The 19,516-nt window shown below is 52.7% G+C and overlaps 1 protein-coding gene across 5 annotated transcripts in view; it reads right to left on the bottom strand.

Annotated features, from left to right (window-relative positions):
* Positions 1-13,011, bottom strand: part of ATP11C (ATPase phospholipid transporting 11C (ATP11C blood group)) — a 53,825-nt gene extending 40,814 nt beyond the window's left edge. For all 5 annotated transcript variants that reach the window (XR_014616427.1, XR_014616428.1, XM_084212820.1 and 2 more), the window contains exon 1: positions 12,863-13,011. Coding sequence is in view for 3 of the 5 variants with exons in the window: in XM_084212820.1 (XP_084068946.1) it covers positions 12,863-12,889 (27 nt within the window). In the remaining 2 variants the exon portion in view is untranslated. The remainder of the gene's footprint in view (positions 1-12,862) is intronic.
* Between the last annotated feature and the right edge of the window lie 6,505 nt (positions 13,012-19,516).

Raw genomic sequence — 19,516 nt, 5'->3', positions numbered from 1 at the left:
CACCACCCTGTCTGCACCACCTGAGCAGCAGCCCCAAAGATGCAGGTGTCTCCTGCAATACCTCAAGCTTCAGTTCAGAGCTCCTGCCCCACTGCCCCGGTGCCTGACCCAGCCTACCAGTGAGTCAATCCCTCAGCAGGGCATCCAAACCAGATTTCTCCTGAAGGAGCTCAGCTGGAAGACACCAGCCAGAGAGCCAGACACAAATCCCAGGAGGTCAAGGCGGGGCAGGGGAGGCTGCTCTGCCAGGACAGCAGCTGGCTGCCCCTCCTGGCTTTGCCCTGGGGCAGGTCCAGGTGCCCAGCGTCACTGGCACGGCACACAGGGCTGCTGCTGCAGCACCACCCCGCTCTGCCAGGGAGAAACTCACAGATGAGTGTGTTCTGGAAAATGCTTTGGTGTAACCCAGCCTCCCCACACTTGCACCTTTTATAAAGCCCACGCTCTGCCAGAAGCAGCAGCTCTGAAATCAAGGCATGAGGGGGATAATGGCTCTTTCCTTACATTGCCCAAACTCAGAAAGCCCATCCATGTGCCCACGGAAGGTCACCTGAGACTTGGCACTGCACAATAAATTTTTCTTTGGGGAGACAAGAACAGGTATGATTTGAAGGTACCAGGCCAGGAGTAAAAGTGCCCATGGATGCAATTAATAACCCAACATATGGGTTGACTGGAAGCTGTTGGAGCATTACGTACAGATGGGAGAATTCCATTTGCAGCCCACAGCACTCCCCAAATTCTCGGCCTGAGTTTGGGCACCTGTCCCTTCGTGCCCCTTTCCCCTTCTCCATCTGTGCCCCCCTCCCACAGGAATGTCCCTCCACCTGCCATGGGGACAGGCCCCTCCTCAGCCCCCCTCCCCACTCTCTGGGAATCCAGCACAGCACCGCACACAGCGCCCAGATGGCACCGGATAAAAGCAGCAAACCTGGGTAAAAATTAGCAAGCCTGGGTAAAAATTAATGGAGTTAGACTGAGTCCAACAGGAGAGGTGAACCTGTGCCCTGCAGTCACTGCTGACGAGGAGCCACTTCAAGAGGACTATTTCTAGGGCAGCTGCAAACAGAGTCTTTAATTATATCCCCCATATGGAAAGCAAGTGTCTGTGCTACCTTCTGGCCCTGTTTCCAGAAAAAAACCAGCAGCAGAACTAAAAAACCACCAGCATTTGATTTACTACAGCTCCAGAAAGCACCAAAACCAGAACTAACTAGTAAAAAAAACTTCTCCTTTCATGTTTGCTGAAGATAACTTTAGGCCACAACGTAAAGACAAATAACTCATAGAAAACAGATCTAATAAAAACCACAGGCATTTAAAAAAAATCATCTGCTAAACCCAGAGATTATACAGTACAAGTACAAAGCTCAAACACTTGAATGAAATCACAGCTTATAATAAATATATGCAAAAGAAAGATTAAATCACATTACTTGGCTTCAATCTCATGAATAGTTTAAAGTCTAATTGCTCCTGTATTGTTCCATTTATCATAAAAGTTGTAGAGAAGGCGACCTGATTTACAAAAAAAGCTTGCAAAAATAACAGCACCTCCCCAAACAGCCTGTTCTAGCTCCTGTTTCATTTAGCCTCAGAAGAACAAAGGAAAACACAGCCACAATTTTTAAAAGCCTCCATAAATTTACAGTAACATCCCCAAAACATCCATCAGCCCCACTGTCCAGCCGATACGTGTTAATTGAGACTTCTTCTTGCCAATTTTCCTATGAGTCTTTGTCCTTAGTCACTTCTGTGAGGACACAAGCCATGCTTTGAGAACACCCTCAATAATTCAGCAGCTCAGACTGTGCTTACCCACACGGAGCACATCTTCCAGCAGATGTCCTGGTTTAGAGAGAGAGCTCCATGGATCTGGACAGACCCCAGCAGTCTCCCTGTGCCTGCATGAGAGGGTCAATAACACACACAGACCTTGGAAAAACAACCAACCAACAGTGCATCTGCAATACTGAGAGCTCATAGGTCCACGGGGAAGGGCTGAAGGCACACACTGCCCGACCTCATTTCCCACTGGATGGGACTCTGCTGCTCACTCCTAGGCAGGATGGGAAGGCTGGTACCTTGGGAAACCAGCAGGTTGAAATTTAAACCAGGATCCCTTCTCCTGTGCCGAGGCTGGAGCTCCCACTGATACTTCAGCCAGGGACAGAACGTGGCCACCAAGGAGTGACCACATCAAGCCAGCTCCAGCCAGGGTGGGGGGCTGCAGGGGCAACCATGAGAGCCCCCAGACCTAAAGAAAAGGCAAGAGCAGAAGAGGAGCCTTGGGAAAAGGGCCAGGGGTTTTCAGAGCAGTCAGCACGTGGTGGGGCTCAGCACACAGCCCTGCTCCCTGGGGATGATGCAGCAGTACAGGATGAGCTCCAGCACAGCACCAGAACCACAGCACACCATCCTGAAAGCAAGGGGGACTGCAGCCAAGTGAGGGGCACCAGCCAGAGCCCACCCCCAGGTCCCCTCTGTCCCCAAGAGCTGCTGCCTCACCGTATGGTCTGAGAGGGAGCTCACCTTCAGCAAGGACAGGGGGCTGGGGAACAGCAGAGCCCAGCCAGGCTGCATTTCCTGGAAAAGCTGACTTGGCCAACAAAGCCACTGATAAAAACCAACAGAGACATGGCTGGGTGGAGAGAAAGGGGAAAAGGCTACTTGAAAGATTTCATAAGGGTGGAGAGAGGAAATACAAAAGTTTTTTTCCCCATGTAATAAATTTAAAGGAGAGCCCAGCCCTATCCTGGACTTGAGGAGTGCCGTGGACAGGGGTGACAGCTGAAAAGACATTTTTTGGCACGGATTTTGTTTTTCCTTCTGGAGGCAGCCTACCCTCAATCCAGGCAGCACTGCATCTCGCCAGCAAGCATGCCACAATGGCTGCAACCGCAGCTTCTGTTCAGCAGCACTCTGCACAAGGTCAGCCCCACGGGAGATGCAGAAAGCCACAGCCAGAAGGGATCAATTGGGGCAGCATCACTCCAGTGCTGCTGCTTGCTGCAAAATCTGTTGCTCCTGCTCAAACACAGCCACCGACCCTCGGAAGTTTTCAGCATCTCAATTCTTCTTTTCCTTGCCCTGCTGGCAGCCAGGGTTATGAAACCATTGCTCATCTTGAAATACAGGCAGCAGATCTTTATTTTTGGCAGTCCAAAAGAAAAGTTCGACCAGCATGCCGCCAGCATATAAAATTCAGGCTCATAGGAACACTTCGGGCTCGAGAACAGAAAAAGGACTTTGAATAAGAGCCAAATGTTTTGCAGAGGTCACAAAGCAAATACAACGAGGTCTTCCTGTCTTCAAAACTCTTCCTCCCTCCTCTCCCCGGCTCAAGCTGTGCACATATGTCTGTTCATCAGCAGCTATTTTAGCAGGGCAGCAAGCTCTCCAGAGCAGTGATTTGGCCTGGCAAAAATTGAAATAAGAGCAAAATGGAAAAAACCTCCCAGTCTGCAACTGTCAGTGCTTGCGCCACCCAGCAGAGCTATAATTTGTTGGTTTTCCCGTTGTTTTCTGGTCCTCTGAAAGCCTGAGCTCTTCAGTTATGGAAACAAAAAACCCCTAAATACTATGTTATGTATCCCAGCTCAGCCAGACCTTGCTCTAACCTCTGCCACCTACAAACATTTTGCCCCTTTTAAAGTTTTCCCAGCATTTAAGAGCCAGGCTGCCAGCTGACTGGCGAGAAGCCCATTTCCCAGAGCAGTTTCTTCCCTTTCCCCTGGGAAGCAAGCCTGCCTGGCTGAGCACACTCCAGGGCAGAGGCTGCAGGCTGCCCTGCCAGGATGTACCTCACCACAGCACCCCAGAAACCAGGGCTGGCACCCAGGGCTGCCCAGAGCCATCCCCCAGGGAAGCTGTCCTGTCTCCCAAACAGGAGGGAGGGCAGGGCAGGTCCACCCTGCAGAGTCCTGCCCCAGCATCCCAGGGTGCCTCAACCCCACAATGGTACCCGAGGTCCCAGCACCTCCCATGCTCCTCACTCATGGGTTCAGATCAAGCTTTTCAACTCCAAAACCACGAAAACTCTGGTTTTCTAACTCTGCCCCTTGCTGTACTACAGACAAATGGTTCCACAGAAGCAGCAGGAGATAAAAGGGAAGAGAGGTAGAAATCACCTACTTCACCCCTCACTCCACAGCCAAAATCAGCTCCACGTGACCCAGACCACACTGGGAATATTTTCATCTCTGGGTACCACAATGACCAAGAGATTCATCCTGGGGCTTGCAGGCACAGCCATACCAGGACAGTGGATCACTGAAATCCGCCCAGCCGGGACAGAAATCCTCCCCATGTGGCTGAACTGTTTATCTTCAGGAAATCCTTTGGCTCCTGTTCCGGCCAGGCTGGGGAAGGAAGGCAGCAGGGCAGAGCTGGGCAGTGCCCAGCAGAGCTGAGGACACAGGGTGGGAAGGCAGCAGGGCAGAGTGAGCCCTGCCCAGCACAGCAGCCAGCAGAGCTCAGACACAGGCACACGGAGCTGAGCTTTCAGTGGCCCTCAGCCTTGCAGCCTGGGGGTTCCACCCCAGCAGCAGCAGCAGCTGCAGAGCCCATCCCGTGCTGGAGAGCATCCCTGGGGATGACTCAGCCATCTCCAGCCCATCAGTCTCTTCCCTAGCCAGGCACCAGGACGAGGGTGTTCCTGCTCTCACAGTCACCAACACCAGCTCCTCCAGCCACGGCTTCCTCGGTCTGCCCGAGTGCTTCCCACCCTGCACTCACTGCAGTGGTACCTGTCAGGTGCAAAGTCCCACTTCCATCCATTCACCTGCCCCAGAGAAACCACCCCATGGAAATTCTGTGTTCTACAATATCAATTTGGCTGATACAGGACAACAGCCCTCTGGGCATCGCAGCTCATTTTACTGCACCCCCTCCCTGAGCAAACAAGGCAAGAAAAGGTGAGCTGTAAGGAAGGAGGAAAAAACAAAAAGAATAAAAACCTTCCACAACTCAGACTGAACAAAAGTGGCATGCAAAACACCACCCAAAGCAAACAGAAAAAAATTCATTAATACTGCATTTCAAGGCTGGCTTTGCAGCCCCCCGAGTGTAGTCTGAGTCCCTACAGATAGCAGCTGCTTGGCTTTGTATGAATGCTGGGGAGGAATTACACAGAAATCATAATAAAAGATGGAAGGGCTGCTCACAAAAGTGGATTTTTTCCCCTCTGCATTTAATTTCCCGGCAGTGAGATTTATTTTTTTTATTTTTTTCCCCTCTTAAGCCAATTGAGACTCCAGCAGCAGAGCACAGCGTCGCTGCAGTCAAGCAGTATTTAATTTGTATTACTGCTGAAGAGATCTTGGATGGCAGCACCAAAGAAGTGCTTCAAATCGTCTGGCCTTGCCTGTTGCACATCTTACTCAGCTTTTTTAGGTCCTTTACAGCACAAGAAACAGAGGATCCCTCTGGTTGGCAAATCAGTGCATTTGCCACAATGCTGCACACAAATTACATGGACCAAGTGAGCAATGCCTCTGTTTCCCACTTCAATCATCTCACAGGATCCTGTTAAGGTATACAGCACTTTAGGACATGCCAGAAGAAGAGATTCTATGAAAACACACAGCAAAAAGCCACCAAGCCCTCCATAAACAAGGCTGGAGTCCTTTCACCTACAGATCCTGAAATTCAGCTGAAAACAAGAGCAAAAAGCCTGCAGCAAAGCATTATTCAAAGACCACAATGGAGTTTAACAGGAATCCAGTTCAAGATGGGAAATAGAAAAGAAACGCCTGAATTGAGAGCAAAATACCCAGCTGGAACAGCCTTGCAGGAGCTTACCCCTCCTTCTGCTGCAGGAGGCAAACAAAAAGCTCTTTACAAACAACTGGATCATGCACTAAGCTCTCATTAAGGAGGGCAGGACAAACGTCTCTGAAGCACTATCAATTAGGCTGGATGGCCAGAGGAGATGTGCTTTTAGACTAATGGGCTTCAGCTGGAATTCCATCCCAAACAACACCACTGAGGTTTGGGGGAAAAACCACTGGAGTCAGCAGGAGGCAACAGGTGCCCACAGGAGTGGGCAGAAGGGCTTGCACAAGGGGCTAAACATTGTCGAGAGTATTGGTTCTGATCAGCACCTGTGGCAGTGAGAGCATGAAAAACGATGGAGGGGAGGAGCAAAACCTAGGACAGCTTTCCTGCCACCAGGGAGCCTCAGCTCCTGTCCCCACGCCACTGTCCCACGTGGGGCTCAGGATCCAAATGCACTTTGCAACCATCAGAACAGTGCCCTGTGCCAGTCACTGCCCAGCAGCTCCCTGGGTTTTGGCCCAGCCTGAGAAAGAGCCCATAAGCAAAAATAAATATATATATATATTTAATGCATCTCTGTGTATTGCTTAAATGCATATTTAATGTGCATACATTGCATGCATGTATATTTAATGCACATACATCTACCGAAGTCACTGCAGCCTCTGGGCAGAACAGGCTTTTCCTGACCCAGCAGCCAGGCAGCTGCCAGGGTGAGGGCAGGAAAGGGGAGACCTTTTAAAAGAGGGAAGTTTCAGTTTCCCCAGGCTACAAGTTGGTAAATCAAGCTTTAAAGCACTTTGCCACTCGCTGCCATCCCCTGCAGCACACAGGCAGCAGCAGCCTGGCCCTCCTCCCACAGCTGGGTTAAGGCACTCGGCAGAACAGCTCCATGCTCGAGTCTTGGAGTCAAGCTTATTGCAAAAAGGCAAAATACTGACTGCCCAAACCAAATGTCAGCCAGTTCAGGCAAGCCTAGTGAACAAGGCACCGGTGGCACGTTGGATAATTGAAGGCAGCTCAGCAAAGTGCAGCGTGCTGGTCACACCAGAGCAGCAGGGGCTGTGGGCTGGTTACGGAGCCAGCCTGTGCAAAGGGTGCAGGGAGCCAAACTACACAGTATCACTGAACAATCGCTTCAATAATAACAGAAATGGCTCACCATCATCAGCAAGGTGAGCAGCAGCGTCCTTGTTACCTACCTGCAATGAGCAGGACACCCCAGTGACTGGCAGGGTGTCCCCAAGGGCAGGACAGGCTCTGGGCAGAGCCCACGTCCCTGTGCCCTTCCTGCTGTGCCCATGCCAACAGCAGCCCAGGGGTGTGGGCTCCCAGGGCAGCAGGGATCACCCAGCAGCACAGCCCAGCTGCTGGGGCCAGCCCTGCCTGCAGCCCCCACACGCCACAGAAACCTGCAAACCTCCAGGCAAACCAGGGAAAGCACTAAAAAACCCACCACTGAACCTCAATACTGCTTGCTAATTGAAGTAGGAAAAAACACCTTGTCTACTTGCAGGAGTGAGGGAGCTGGCAGGGGCAGAGCTGCAGATGTGTGCCAGGCTCTCCTGGCTCCCACAGCATCACCTGTGGGCTCCAAGCCCAGGATGGACACAGGTGTGCTGGCTGGGAGAGCACAGGCAGGTGAAGTCCACAACACCCAAAACCAGCCCATCCTTCCCAGACCTCAGAAAGCACAGAAATATCTCCAACATGAGCAGTGAGAAGCAGGCTTCAGTCTAGATGCACAGGTAAGGCATTTTCCAAGGTAACCTGGGACAGGCTGCCCCGGCACAGGGCACAAGCTGCTGCCCTGTCCCCTGAGCAGGGGACACATGTGGGCAGAGAGCCACGGGGTGACTGCCCAAGCCATACAGGAAAATCTCCCCACTGCCCTCCAGCACCCGCTGCCACACACCACAGACACAGGAAACCCCCTGGAAAATCCCCTGAGCAAGCATTGTCAGGGAAAGGCAAACGGGGGACAGCACAGTGGGTCACCCTGTGTCCAAGCTGCCTGGAAAATTCCTCCTTGCCAGGCACCTGCTGGGGGACTCCTTTGTCCCTGCAATGCCAGCTCCTCGGCAGGCACACCTCAGCCACAGAGATGCTCCCCCTGGCCAGCCCAGCACTTTCTGGCAAAGGTAGGTGGGTTTAACTCTCCCAAGGGAGCACAGCCCCACAGTGCCAGGAATTACACACCTGGGACAAGAAATGCAAGCACGGTGCCATGGGAGGAAGATGCTCGTAGGGACCAAAGCTGCATCGCTAAAAACATGATCACTGGCAGACACCTAATTTGGCTGTGAAGGTTTCATCTGACTTACAGACACCGTGAATGCTCTCCATCAGCTTTGCTTTTAACTAACGCTTAAAAATAAATAAATCTCTCCACTAGAGACAGCTACAGTCAGAACACAGCAGTTTTAATCAGAAAGGAAACACATAAACCAAAGGCAACCGGATGAAATTAGAGGCAAGGCTGAAAAGCTTGTTATTTTAATAGGTGTCCTGTTTGCTTCTACAAATTTTATTATTAAAAGCAAATTGCTGTGTCTTCAGCTGCAGCTCCAGTCAGCTCAGCTCCGAACCTCTCCTGCACAGCCCAGACAATCACCATTATTCCTAGCAAAATACCAGCTGGGGACAAAAGTGGCATGGAGGGAAGAAGAAACTACAGCCAAGACTCATTCTCCACAGAAAAGTTTCACCATGCCACAGGTTTAATTAGAGGCATCATTTATCATTAATCTTTGACCGGTGCTTTCCAGCCCTTCCTGGAGTCATTCCCAACTCCCCAGACTTTAACTGAACACATGCAGCTGTTTATCCCAGGCCAAGCTTTTTGTTTGATTTTTATTTATTTTTAGCCAAATGGCGGAGCTATTTCTGGGAATAAGGCTGCAGTTAGGAGACAGTTAAAGAGGAAATGGTTGTTACAGGAATTTCATAAACCTTATGTCCCCCAGAACCTGAGATACTCCTGTGTCCCAATTTTCCAGGGAAGGAGCAGCAATAGGGGATTGCAGCCCTGAGCTTTTTGCAGTCCCAGCTTCCCTATTTGAGCCTCCCTTGACTTCTCTGTGGTCAAGCACGGGCTGCCCTGTGGCTGCTACAGGGGAACTGCCTGAGCATGTGGAATGCTGCTATCATGCTGAACACATCTTATAAAATAAAACTCCAACAACTTTCATGAAAATTTCAAGTGGCTTAATTGAAATCCATACTCTTTTGAAGTGTGGGATTTCTCCAAGCAGAACTGCCACCTGGTGTCACAGAGACACCCCAGCCCCAACCTTTGCTGCTGGCAGGTTTTTATCACACCAATGAAAGCAAAACACTTCCTGTAGAAGCTGGCATCAGGTACAAGGTACCTGACATGCAGCCTCACTCTCCAGCTGTTAACATGGCTGGACTGGGAGGAAAAGACAACTCCTACAGCTACCAACACCTAACTGTAATCATCTTTATTATTAGAATAGGAACTGCAATCACACACTAATGTTTGGTTCGCACTCCATGGGAAAAAAAAACAAGTGTGAAAGAAAATCACAGATGTGTCCTGTGCACAAAAAAAACCAGATTTTATTACAGGCTTGCTGCACATGCTAAAGACTGGAGTGTAAATCAGCATCCTCCATCCTCCACCACAGCCTTGGACACCTTGCACACCCCCAGCACCCCCTGGGCTGGGCAGGGACAGCCCCACACTGCCCAGTGCACCCCAGGGGCTCTCCCCATCCAGCCCTGCCTTCTCACCTATTCCCAAGTGCCAGTGGGGAATTCACTTCCCACCTAAAGAGTGCCTTTGGGCCACGTCCCTTTCTCAGCCATCTGAGTAGGTCTCAGTGGGGTGGGTATGTTCCTGCAGAGCTCCAGGTAAGACCTGCCCAAGCTGGGGGCACCCACTGCTGGCACAGGACAGAGGGATGCAGAGCCCAGCCCAGGAGGAGCAGACAGAGAACATCACTGCAGCCTGGGACAGGGCACAGAGCCACACTGCCCAGCCCAGGGACAGCCCTGCACACCCAGCCAAGAGGGACCTTCTTCCCAACACCAGGCACACAGTGCTGAGAGCCAGCAGCTCACAAGGAGCCCAGCACCTGCCAAACAGCAGGGATTTACCAGCACACGGGCTGCAAAGAGGATCAGGCCCCAAGGTATTTAATTAACTGCAATAACACAACTAAGGTCCTATTGTTACACTCTGCACAAACACTCCAACAGAAGAATTTTGCCCCAAATTACAGACTGTTTGGTGTTTTCTCACTTATCCCAGGTTTGGAATACAAACAGGAGAGTGCCAGAGCAAGGAGCTGCACTCCCTGCAGAGGCAGGAGACCCAGCACAGAGCACCAGCCCAGGGGCTCAGCCAGCAGCAGGCACCCAGGAGGAGGGAGAGCACCCCGGGGCGCCTCACCCACCACCCCAGCCTTCCTGCACTGTGAGCAGGTCACAGCTCCCAGGGCTCGCCTCCAGACTGGCCCTAAATAAAAGCAAATTGGGAGGAAAAGTGAAAACAACGAGGGCATCAGTAACTTCTCTTTCTGCATTCCTCCCTTATCTCTCCCCCAGCCTGAGTGGGCACTGCCCCCAGCCCTGGCAGAGCTGTGGCCCCAGGGTACAGTGAAGAACAGGAGAGCAATAGGTGAGAAAAAGCAGGCAGTCTGTGCTGCAGACACAGGGAGCAGCACTGCCCAGCCAGCTGGAAGTGGACAGTGCTCAGCCCAGCCCAGCAGAGTGACCCCAGCCCTGCCCTGGACACCCCCACACTTCCCCACTCCGCTCCTGCACCCTCCCACAACAGCCGTGCAAGCAGCAGGAGACTAAAAATAAGACTCCAGTGCTAGAATCTGTTTCCAAAAAAGAATTAAAGTTATATTTCAAGTTGACAGTATCTCCTAAAAGTGGATTAACCATGGCAATTCAATCCCACCTCCCCGCAGTGATCCCAGCCCCACTCTTCCTTTGACAGGATTAATTTTGTGGCGCAAATCAAAGTTCAGAATCCAAATTGTTTCTGCAGAGCATCAGTCTGTACCCCCAGGTAGCTGTGCAGACCCACATGCACCACTCTACCCTTCCCGCTCTTCTTACCATCCCATTTCATACCCTATCCAGGATAACAGTTTATAGGAGGGAAAAACAGAGCCACAAACAGTCATGCTGATAGGGCAAGTCACCTCCATTGTGCCTAGCTGTGAGTTACAACTGAAAACAGGATTTTTAATATCTGATGGTATTTATGAGCCTCAGGCAGAGACCACACAGTGGAGAGGTTACAGTGGTTGTCTGAGTAGCCCTATGGGATCTTAAGTGCCAGAAAATCTGCAGCCTTTAATAACTGCAGTGAATTCCTGCAATGCCACGGCCACAGGATGAGCATCCTTTGAACAGCACTGCCCATCCAGGACTGAGGGCCAGACAGCCCCTCGGGGATGGCTCCACAGAGACTGGACAGGTTGCCCTCTCCTCCCATGGAGCAGAAGGGAGAGGACTGGCCCAAGGCTACTGTGGCACCCTGCAGGGCTGGGGACAGGGCAGAGCTGCAGCAGCAGGGCAGGAGCTGCTCTATCAGCCAAGGCTGATATGGGGGAACCCACACCACTTGCACCAGCCTGATAAACTGCTCATTGCTGCTGAAATGCTGCTCGCAAAGCCAGGAGGTGGAAACAGCGTCTAAACCCTGCACCAACACTGCAGCTGACCTGGCACTCTGTCCTGGGCCCTGAGCAGAGCCGTTCCTCCAGCCAGAACATCACCTCTACCCTTCCAAAGGGGTGCTGCCACAGCTCAGCCCTGCACAGAGCCTCTGGAAATACCTGGGCTGTGCAGGGATGGCTTCTCTCCACCTCAGAGGACATCACACCCCAGCAGCACTGAATGTCCCCTCCCCACGCCGAGGGACTCAGGGGTGACACAGAGACTGCGTGGGACCCCGGGCAGGGCAGGGACTGCTCCTCACCAGCGAGGAGGGTGCTGGATCCAGAAGCCAGGCAGGCACCTCCAGTCACCCGCTCACAGGAAGCAGCCACCTAAAAAAGCTTTCCACTCAACTCGGTGGAGATGCCTCAAACCACAAACGCCTCTCGACAAGAGCGGGACAAACTGCCGCTGGGCTGGGTGGGGGAGGAAGCGCTCAGGGCAGCGCTGAACTCAAAAGGCATCAAAGCCAGAAAGTCAGGGCACTGAGTTTCCACCTCACCTATCTGTCCCCGAGGCTGCAAAACAATGGCTGTGGTAGGTGTGTTCTCCACAGGGCTAAGCCAGAGCCTGCCACAGAAACACCGCCTACAAGCAGAAAACCAACCCAAAAATCAAACCCTTCCCTGCCAAGCTCCGCAGAGCTACCTCCAGACTTAACAAGGCGATTTAGAAATCAAACCCTTCCCTCGCGCGCCAAGCCTGGAAAACCGGGCACAAATCTCTCGCTCCAAAGCGAAAGCGGAGCGGAGAGCGCGGCCCCGGCCTGGCGGCAGAGCAGCGCCCGCGGCAGGTACCGGGAGCGCCCCGGGGCGCGGCCCCGAGCCCCGCACGGCGCCCGGGCCGTGTGACCGGCACCACCGCCCCAACTCGGGAACTTCGCTAACTACGCACTGCGCAATCAATGACACTGCCGAATAAACAGCGGCGCCCGAACGAGGGTAAAACACCGCTTTCCGCACGCTAGCTGCGGAAAAGGAAAAACATGAGTAATTACAGAGCTCGGGCCAAGCAGTGAGGTCACGGTGAAATCTCCGAGCAGCTTATGTGGCAGCGGGAAGGGATCGGGATGGAGCCGGCGGGGGCACAGCCGCATCCCGCCCCGGGCAGGAAGAGCCACGCGGTCCGGGGAGCGCGCTGCCGGCCCGGGGAAGCGCCCTCCGACAGGTTTGGGAGGAAAAAAACAAGGTTTGGGCTCTGGCAGCGAAGGCAACTTCTGGAGGGCTCGCGGGGTCGGACGGAGCCGCCGCGGCGGGGCCGGGGCCGCGGGCGGACCCCGCGGGAAGGGGGATGCGGGAGCCCCCGCGGGAGAACAGCCCCAGCACACGGCAGAGAAAGAAAAACAGCGAACTTTCCCCGCCCGCCGCCCCGGCCCCGCACTCACCAGGCGGCTGAGGCTGCGGCGGAGCATCGCGGCGGCGCCCGGCCCCGCCGCGCTCACCGCCGCATCGCCCGGCCCGGCCCGGCTCGGCTCCTAGCGGGGCTGCGGGCCGCGCCGCCGGCCCCGCTCCGCTCCGCGCTCCATGCCGCCGGCCCGGCCCGGCCCCGCTCGGCCCCGCTTTGTCCCCGCCGCGCTGGAGGCGGCGCCGCCGCCCCGGAGCAGCCTGGGAGCAGGGCGAGCCCCGAGCGGCCGCCGGGGGGAGCCACCGAGCCCGGGCGGGGACACGGGGGGACACGCGGGGACACCTGGCCCTGAGCATCCGCGCCTCTCCCGGACAATCCGTGCCAGAAGACTCTCGGGGGAAGAATTTCTTCCTAATATTTAATCAAAACCTGCCCCCCCCCCCTTTCAGTTATTCCTTGTGTGACCTGCCCAAAGCATCATTCCCCCTGGCCCTACAACTACACGCCCCACTAAAAGTCCCTGTCCAGCAATCCTGCATCCACTTTAAGCCCTGGAAGGGACTCCAGTCTCCTCAGAGCCTTCTCCTCCACAATCTAACACCTCCAGCTCTTGGCCTGATGCAGACATGCTCCAGCCCTTAGAGCATCTTTTTGGCCTCCTCTGAACTCATCCAACAGGTCCACATGGCCTTGCAGGCAATGTAAACCACCAAAACTGAAAAAGACAGCATGTGACCTAACAAAATCTACATGTTTTTGTTATGTTTTCAACATCAAGTTGAAAAAGACGAGATGTAACCTAACGAAACCTACATGCTTTTATTATTGTTTTCAACATCATTATTGCCTAGTAATAAAACAGCCTTTTTGGGAGCAATATCCTCTGCATCAGGGCAGGGAGTTTTCCTGGGCTATCCCTTGCTGACAGCTCTGAGCACCTCCAGGAGCAGGCAGGCTCCTCGACCCCAGTGCCCAGGTGCCACTGCCATTCCACCAGTTTGCATTGCTCCCATTTTAAAGTCAGCTTCTTCCTGGAAAGTGAGCGAAACTCACCTTGTGGCACCACAACTGGGCCTAGAGAGCAGCTGGCAGCTTCCAGAGGCCTGGAAAACACAGATTTTTCACTTTGCATTTTTAAAGTGAAAATAGCATCCTATTGATTTTACTAAGGCTAAACCCAGTCACATTTGCTCTGCATAAGCACCCACTGTCTGGCAGTTTCACACAGTGTGATACAGCTAAGCCTGCCCCAGCACCAAAATAGAAGTCAGGTGTCGGGCAGGCAGGAGCTATGGGGTTTTTTAACCCCCCTTCTCCCCAGGCAGCAGGCAGAGGGATCAGGGAGGGCTCCACAGCCCTGCAGAGCAGGGCAGAGCTCCCGAGGCACAGCCAGCACTCACCTGCATCCCAAGGGCAGCCCTCCCACTGCTCCCCGTGCAGCTGGGCTGTTACTCACCTTTCCACACAAAGGCCTCACACCACAACAGAGGAAACCAGAAAACAATGCCAGGCACTTTAAAATAATGAATGGCAATTGTTAAACATCTTTATATAATGCCTAACCAGTTTGGCTGCAGAGTTCCCTCCCCCACAAAGCAACAGAGCACTGAAGTTACACCAACGCTACCCTGCAGCCTTTGCCTTGCTTTTTGGGTACTTTCCTGATGTTTTTCCAGCCTGTTTGTGTTGGCTAGAAAAGGGAGCTGCTGTTCTCAGACACTTTTCCTGTGGCAGGGCTCTGTGGTAGGTGCTGAACAGACCAGCCATGCCCAGTGAACCAGCAGTGTTTGGGGTTTGGCCCCTGCATGTTTCCAAAGGTCAAGGCAATCTGGCCTACCTGGCCCACAGAAAAATAGCTCTGTTCTCTTCTCAATATATTGTTACAGGTACAGATGCTCCTCACCTTTCACCTGAATTAATGATCAGGAGAGTTGGTTTCACCAGCAGAAGAATCCCTGCAGCTGCACTTGTCCTTACAACTCCTGTGCCATACAAATTGCAGCCCCTACCCAGTTTAGTTTGAGATTATGATGTCTTAATTTTTAAAGTTTGCTGGGATTAGAAGCAAAATGCAAGACTTGGACTGTGATACAGAATTAAAGAATAGATAATTAGCTTCAATGCGCTGTCACCAGGGACAGACCCTTTTCCAGGGAGCTCCTGGATGAAATAAGTGCAAGCACAGCTGGGAAGAGCCACAGGCGAGTGTCTGGTCTCCCAAGCTCAGCCAGAGCAGAGCCACAGGTTCCTGCCGTGAACCAGATTGTTTAGCTCCATCCATCTCCTAACTTGACCCCGAGGAGCCACAGGCAGGGTTTCACTGGAGAAATCCGGGCAGCTGTCAGCCCTGCTGCTGACACAGTGGCTGCGGGGCAGCAAAACCCCGTCTCAGCAAAACCAGCCCCGCAGAGAGGAAGCAAACAGCCCTGACTGGGCTTTTTCAGAGCCTGGAACGGCCTGCACGGTTCCACTGCTGATTTGGTGGCGATTCTATGGGCTCGCTGGTCTTGGAGGGGAAATCTGTTTTAACGCGCCTTTCGCAGCCGCGCACGGGCGGAGCTGTGCCCGGAGCGCTCCTGCACGGACTCCTGCCAGTCCTGCCCGGGGAAGGGACCACGAGGGACAGCTCCCTGTCGCAGGGAGAATTTTGCCCCATACGGCTTGGTTGGAGTCCCTCGCCTCTTCAATTAGCACAAAAAATGTGCACATAAAAATCCGGCGCACCAGCCGAGCGCGGGGCAGACTGCAACCAGGGCACGGACGGAGCGACCCGAGGGAGAGCCTCACAGCGTGGGTAAACCCATTAAATACTCCCACAAAATCCTTCTCCCGTCTTGTTTCGGCTGTTCTCGGCGATGGGGGTTTCGGAGCTCAGTCCCTGGCAGGGACCACAGCCGGAGAGGCCGGGCTCCCCTCCGGCCTCGGGACACGCTCTAACACCATTGTGTTTTGGTTTTTTTTCCCTTCAGATATTTATTTTTGCAGTGTTCTTTGCTTCTTCTGCCATCGTGCGGCCATTGGAGGATAAAGCACTGTCTGTAAAACAAGAATCTGCTTTCCACGTCTTCCAAATACCGTACGGATTTTTATAATATCCGATGTCGTATGAGGTCAGTGGAGATGCATTACCTCTCCCCAAGTCCTTCCCACCGCCGGACGGGTACTACAGGTTTGTCTTTAGAGTCGCTACAGCTTGAAGCAGGTCTCGTTAATCCAAGCGTGTGGGTTGGCAGCTAATTTATTGCCAGGGCATGACCTGCCCATTGACTGACTGCTCCTCGCACCGGGCAGGAGCATCCGGGAGAAGGCACTCGCTGCTGAGTGCCACCCTGTCCCCCTGACAGCCCCTGCAGGGCCATCTCCAGCTGGGGAAGGGAGTTCACGCTCAGGGCTGCTCAGTCCCAGCTCTCTGGAGAGGGGCAGGGCTCTGTTGAGAGCCCCAGGTACATCACAGCGTGCCAGGATCACCGAGGGGAATGCCAAGGAGAAGTTGACCCCATTTTTTTCCTTCACAGGCAAGTCCTTCACTGATTTGGTGAATCAGGTTTTATAAGAAATGAGAGTATTTTTGCCAGCAGATTCCAGCAGACAGTTCTTGCCTGTGCACATTTGAGACTCCCAATCTTCCCTGCCAGCACAGGACCAGGAGCTCACTGTCTGGAAGCAGCCAAAGCCACCCAAATTCTGTACCTGTGGAGTCCTATCGATGGCCTGTAGCTGTGCCACCTCTGGCAGTGCTCACTGCCCCTCAGCAGGGCAGGGTGCCCGTTCCATGCTCCCCTCATGCCCATCTGCCTGGAGAAACCAGCGAGGCTGAGCGTGCCTGGGTGCTGCAGGAGGGATTGCATCACTGGCAAACACCCGTGAGGGAGGGAGGGAGGCCAGCAGCTGTCTGCAGAGGGTGTGCATGCAGCCCTGCAGCCCGTCCCATCCCTGCAGCACCAGCTCCCCAGTCCTGCCTCACACCTGTGCCCAAAGATCAGCTCCAGGACTGCCCCTGCGATGTCCCAACCTGCAGCAGGGACTCCTGGGGAGCTCCCCTGCGCCTTCCCAAGAAAAGGAAGGAAGAGGCGAATTCAGAGCGCCGTGGAGCTGACCAGCAGTGACCCCACACGGCAGTGTCCATCACACAAGGGGACCTGCACACGCTTTTCTCCACCCCTCAAGTGCATCTTCGATCAGTTGATCACTCCACCTGCAGCTCTCTTTGCTGGAGCAGGGCACAGAGCTCAGCTGGTTGCTGCAAGCCTCTGCAGCAATTGCACCTGCAATCTATGAACGCAAGCCTGGCCCAAAAAATAAACATAGAAAAACCCCACAAAGTCACCCCCAAACCTCTCCTACAGCTGCACTGTGCTTGGAAGGTGGAGTGTAAGGTCTAATAAGATGACAGCTTGGGTAGCAAGCAAGATTCATGCCAGCAGGTCAGGTATTTGGGCTGCAGTCTTGCTAAACTCAGCTGCACTGAAATGTAAGTGCAGCTTAAGAAGGTGAAAGATCTCTCACAGACAAGGCCTGAGCTCTGATTGCTGCAGCTGACTTTCAAATGAAAAAATTTGGTTAATAAATTGGCTCTTGATCCCACATCCAGAGATATCCTGTAGCACAAGCCCTAATTAATAAAAGCCTGATAGGCTTCCTCAAGAGGCACTTTGTCCTTATAGTGTGATATAACCTGTTCAAATATGCAGCAACTTGCAGAGTGACAATTTAGGAAAGAATACCAATTTTAGTCAACAAAATCCCCCTTTTTAAAAAGAAGGCTTTTTCTTTTTCAGAGGAAGGAAACCCAACAAATATATTTGGTACATGACATGACAAATTTATATACCTCAGACTCCGGCATATTTCCTGGGGCCCCAAGACAAAGCTATCTACTAAATAAATTTGATTATATCCTTCTTCCAGCAACAATGTCTCCAACAAGGCTCATTTAACCTAGAAAGGGAAAGTTCTCACAGTTTCTCATTTTCCAGTCCTTTGTCCTCTTCCTCCTTACAATGTCTTAATAGCCTCCTCCATGACCATCAAAAGAAGCTTAGGGAGTTATTGTCAAAGAATACAGCCTTTTTTTTTCAGCACACATGACAGCAAACACTCCAGATCTCATTTTTAGTGCCGCACAACAGAGGTTCTACAACAGGTAACAAAACACCCAAAACAAACTGTGCATGGCTGCTCATTTTTCAACATATTGAGAGCTGCCTGTTATCACATATATTGCAATATCTTGAATGATCTCTTGAAAATCACCTGGACCTTGGTGGGCTCATCTGAAAAAAGCTGAGCCGATTTCCAACAGTCACTTTTTCACTGGGAAACTTCCACAAGAGCATGCTGGCACTCTCACTTTTTCACTGGGAAACTTCCAAAAGAGCTTGCTGGCACCCAGCCCACCCAAGTTAGTCAGAGGGTAGAACCTGCAAGCAGGAGAAAGTGTACACAGCAACCAGCTTCTCAAGTGCAAAAAACCACCCACTCCAGGCTTTTATCAACCCTAACACCCATTCCAAGGTTTAAAATCCACTGACCTTCTTGACACATGTTTATTTAGGTCGGTGCATGCTACGAGCAGCTTTCAGACAGCAGTGCAACGCAGGCCAGAGCCCACACCCCAGAGTGCAAAGCTAAGGAGCTGCTCGCCTTTCCCCCAGAGCCACTGCCCTGCTGGGCTAGGAGAGTTATTGTAATTAATTTTTGTACCTCTTTCACAAAGCAGAGAGGACAGAGCTCCACGTGAAAGCCCCTCCCCAGCCCAAACCCCAGGCTCTGTACCCAGGAATCCCCTCCCCTTTCTCTGGCAGTTTATATGCCCCAGGACAGGTGATGGGATTTACAGCGGGGAATTCGAGTCACCTGCAGCCACCCCACAGGATGTGATCCATCCCATTTGCCTTTCCAAACACCCATGAACCTGGATCACTTGAAATTAATTCCCTTTGCTGCCCTAAATCACTGTTCAAATTCCAGTGTCTGAGATGCTCCCAAAAACCACTCGCTAGCTCTTTGTTCTGTAAATTTGGGTTAGCAAAGAACAAAGGACTGCCAAGTTTTTCACAGGTCACAAATCTCTGCCTCTTATTTAGGTTATTTTCCTTTGTTGGGTTTGCCACCCAACTCCCTGATGTGTGGAGCAGGCTCACCTCCCCTGTCCTGCCCCTCGGGCACGGGGCATCCTCTCTGCAGCTGCCAGGAAGGCTGATTCCCAAAGGGTGTCTCCATCAGAATCCTGGAAGTGATTATGAAATCCACAATGGTTCCCACTCTGCTGGAAACTCCAATGTATATGGGGAAAATGGGAAAACCCACAGAGTTTAGGTTTTATTGAGAAAACAGAGCAGTGGATGCAGAGCAGCAGAGGTGCCAGTACTCTCAACAAGAGCTTGCAGTGGGGACCCTCCTGCCCTGCCCATGTGTCTTGGGCAAACCAAGGGCTCTCAGAGGAGGCTTCAGAGTCAACATCACCCCCCATTCTCTTCTCGGGGGGCTATAACATGAAGTGAAATGTAATGACATTGGAGAAAGCACAGCAGGGCCATGGGTGGAACTAGAGGGGCTGACAGCCTCAGCACGTGGACCCATCTTCCAGGCTCTCCTGCAGGCCCTGTGCTGCCTGGAAGGACTGGTGGTGTCCGTACACAGGAGGACTTGGCAGGGTTTTGAACGCTGACCAGGCAGTGTTCCTCACAAAAGA

The sequence above is a fragment of the Fringilla coelebs genome, assembly GCF_963513975.1.
Source record: "Fringilla coelebs genome assembly, chromosome: 11".
Lineage (NCBI taxonomy): Eukaryota > Metazoa > Chordata > Aves > Passeriformes > Fringillidae > Fringilla > Fringilla coelebs.
The sequence above is the reverse complement of the archived record's forward strand: the minus strand, read 5'-3'. Positions and strand labels throughout refer to the sequence as shown.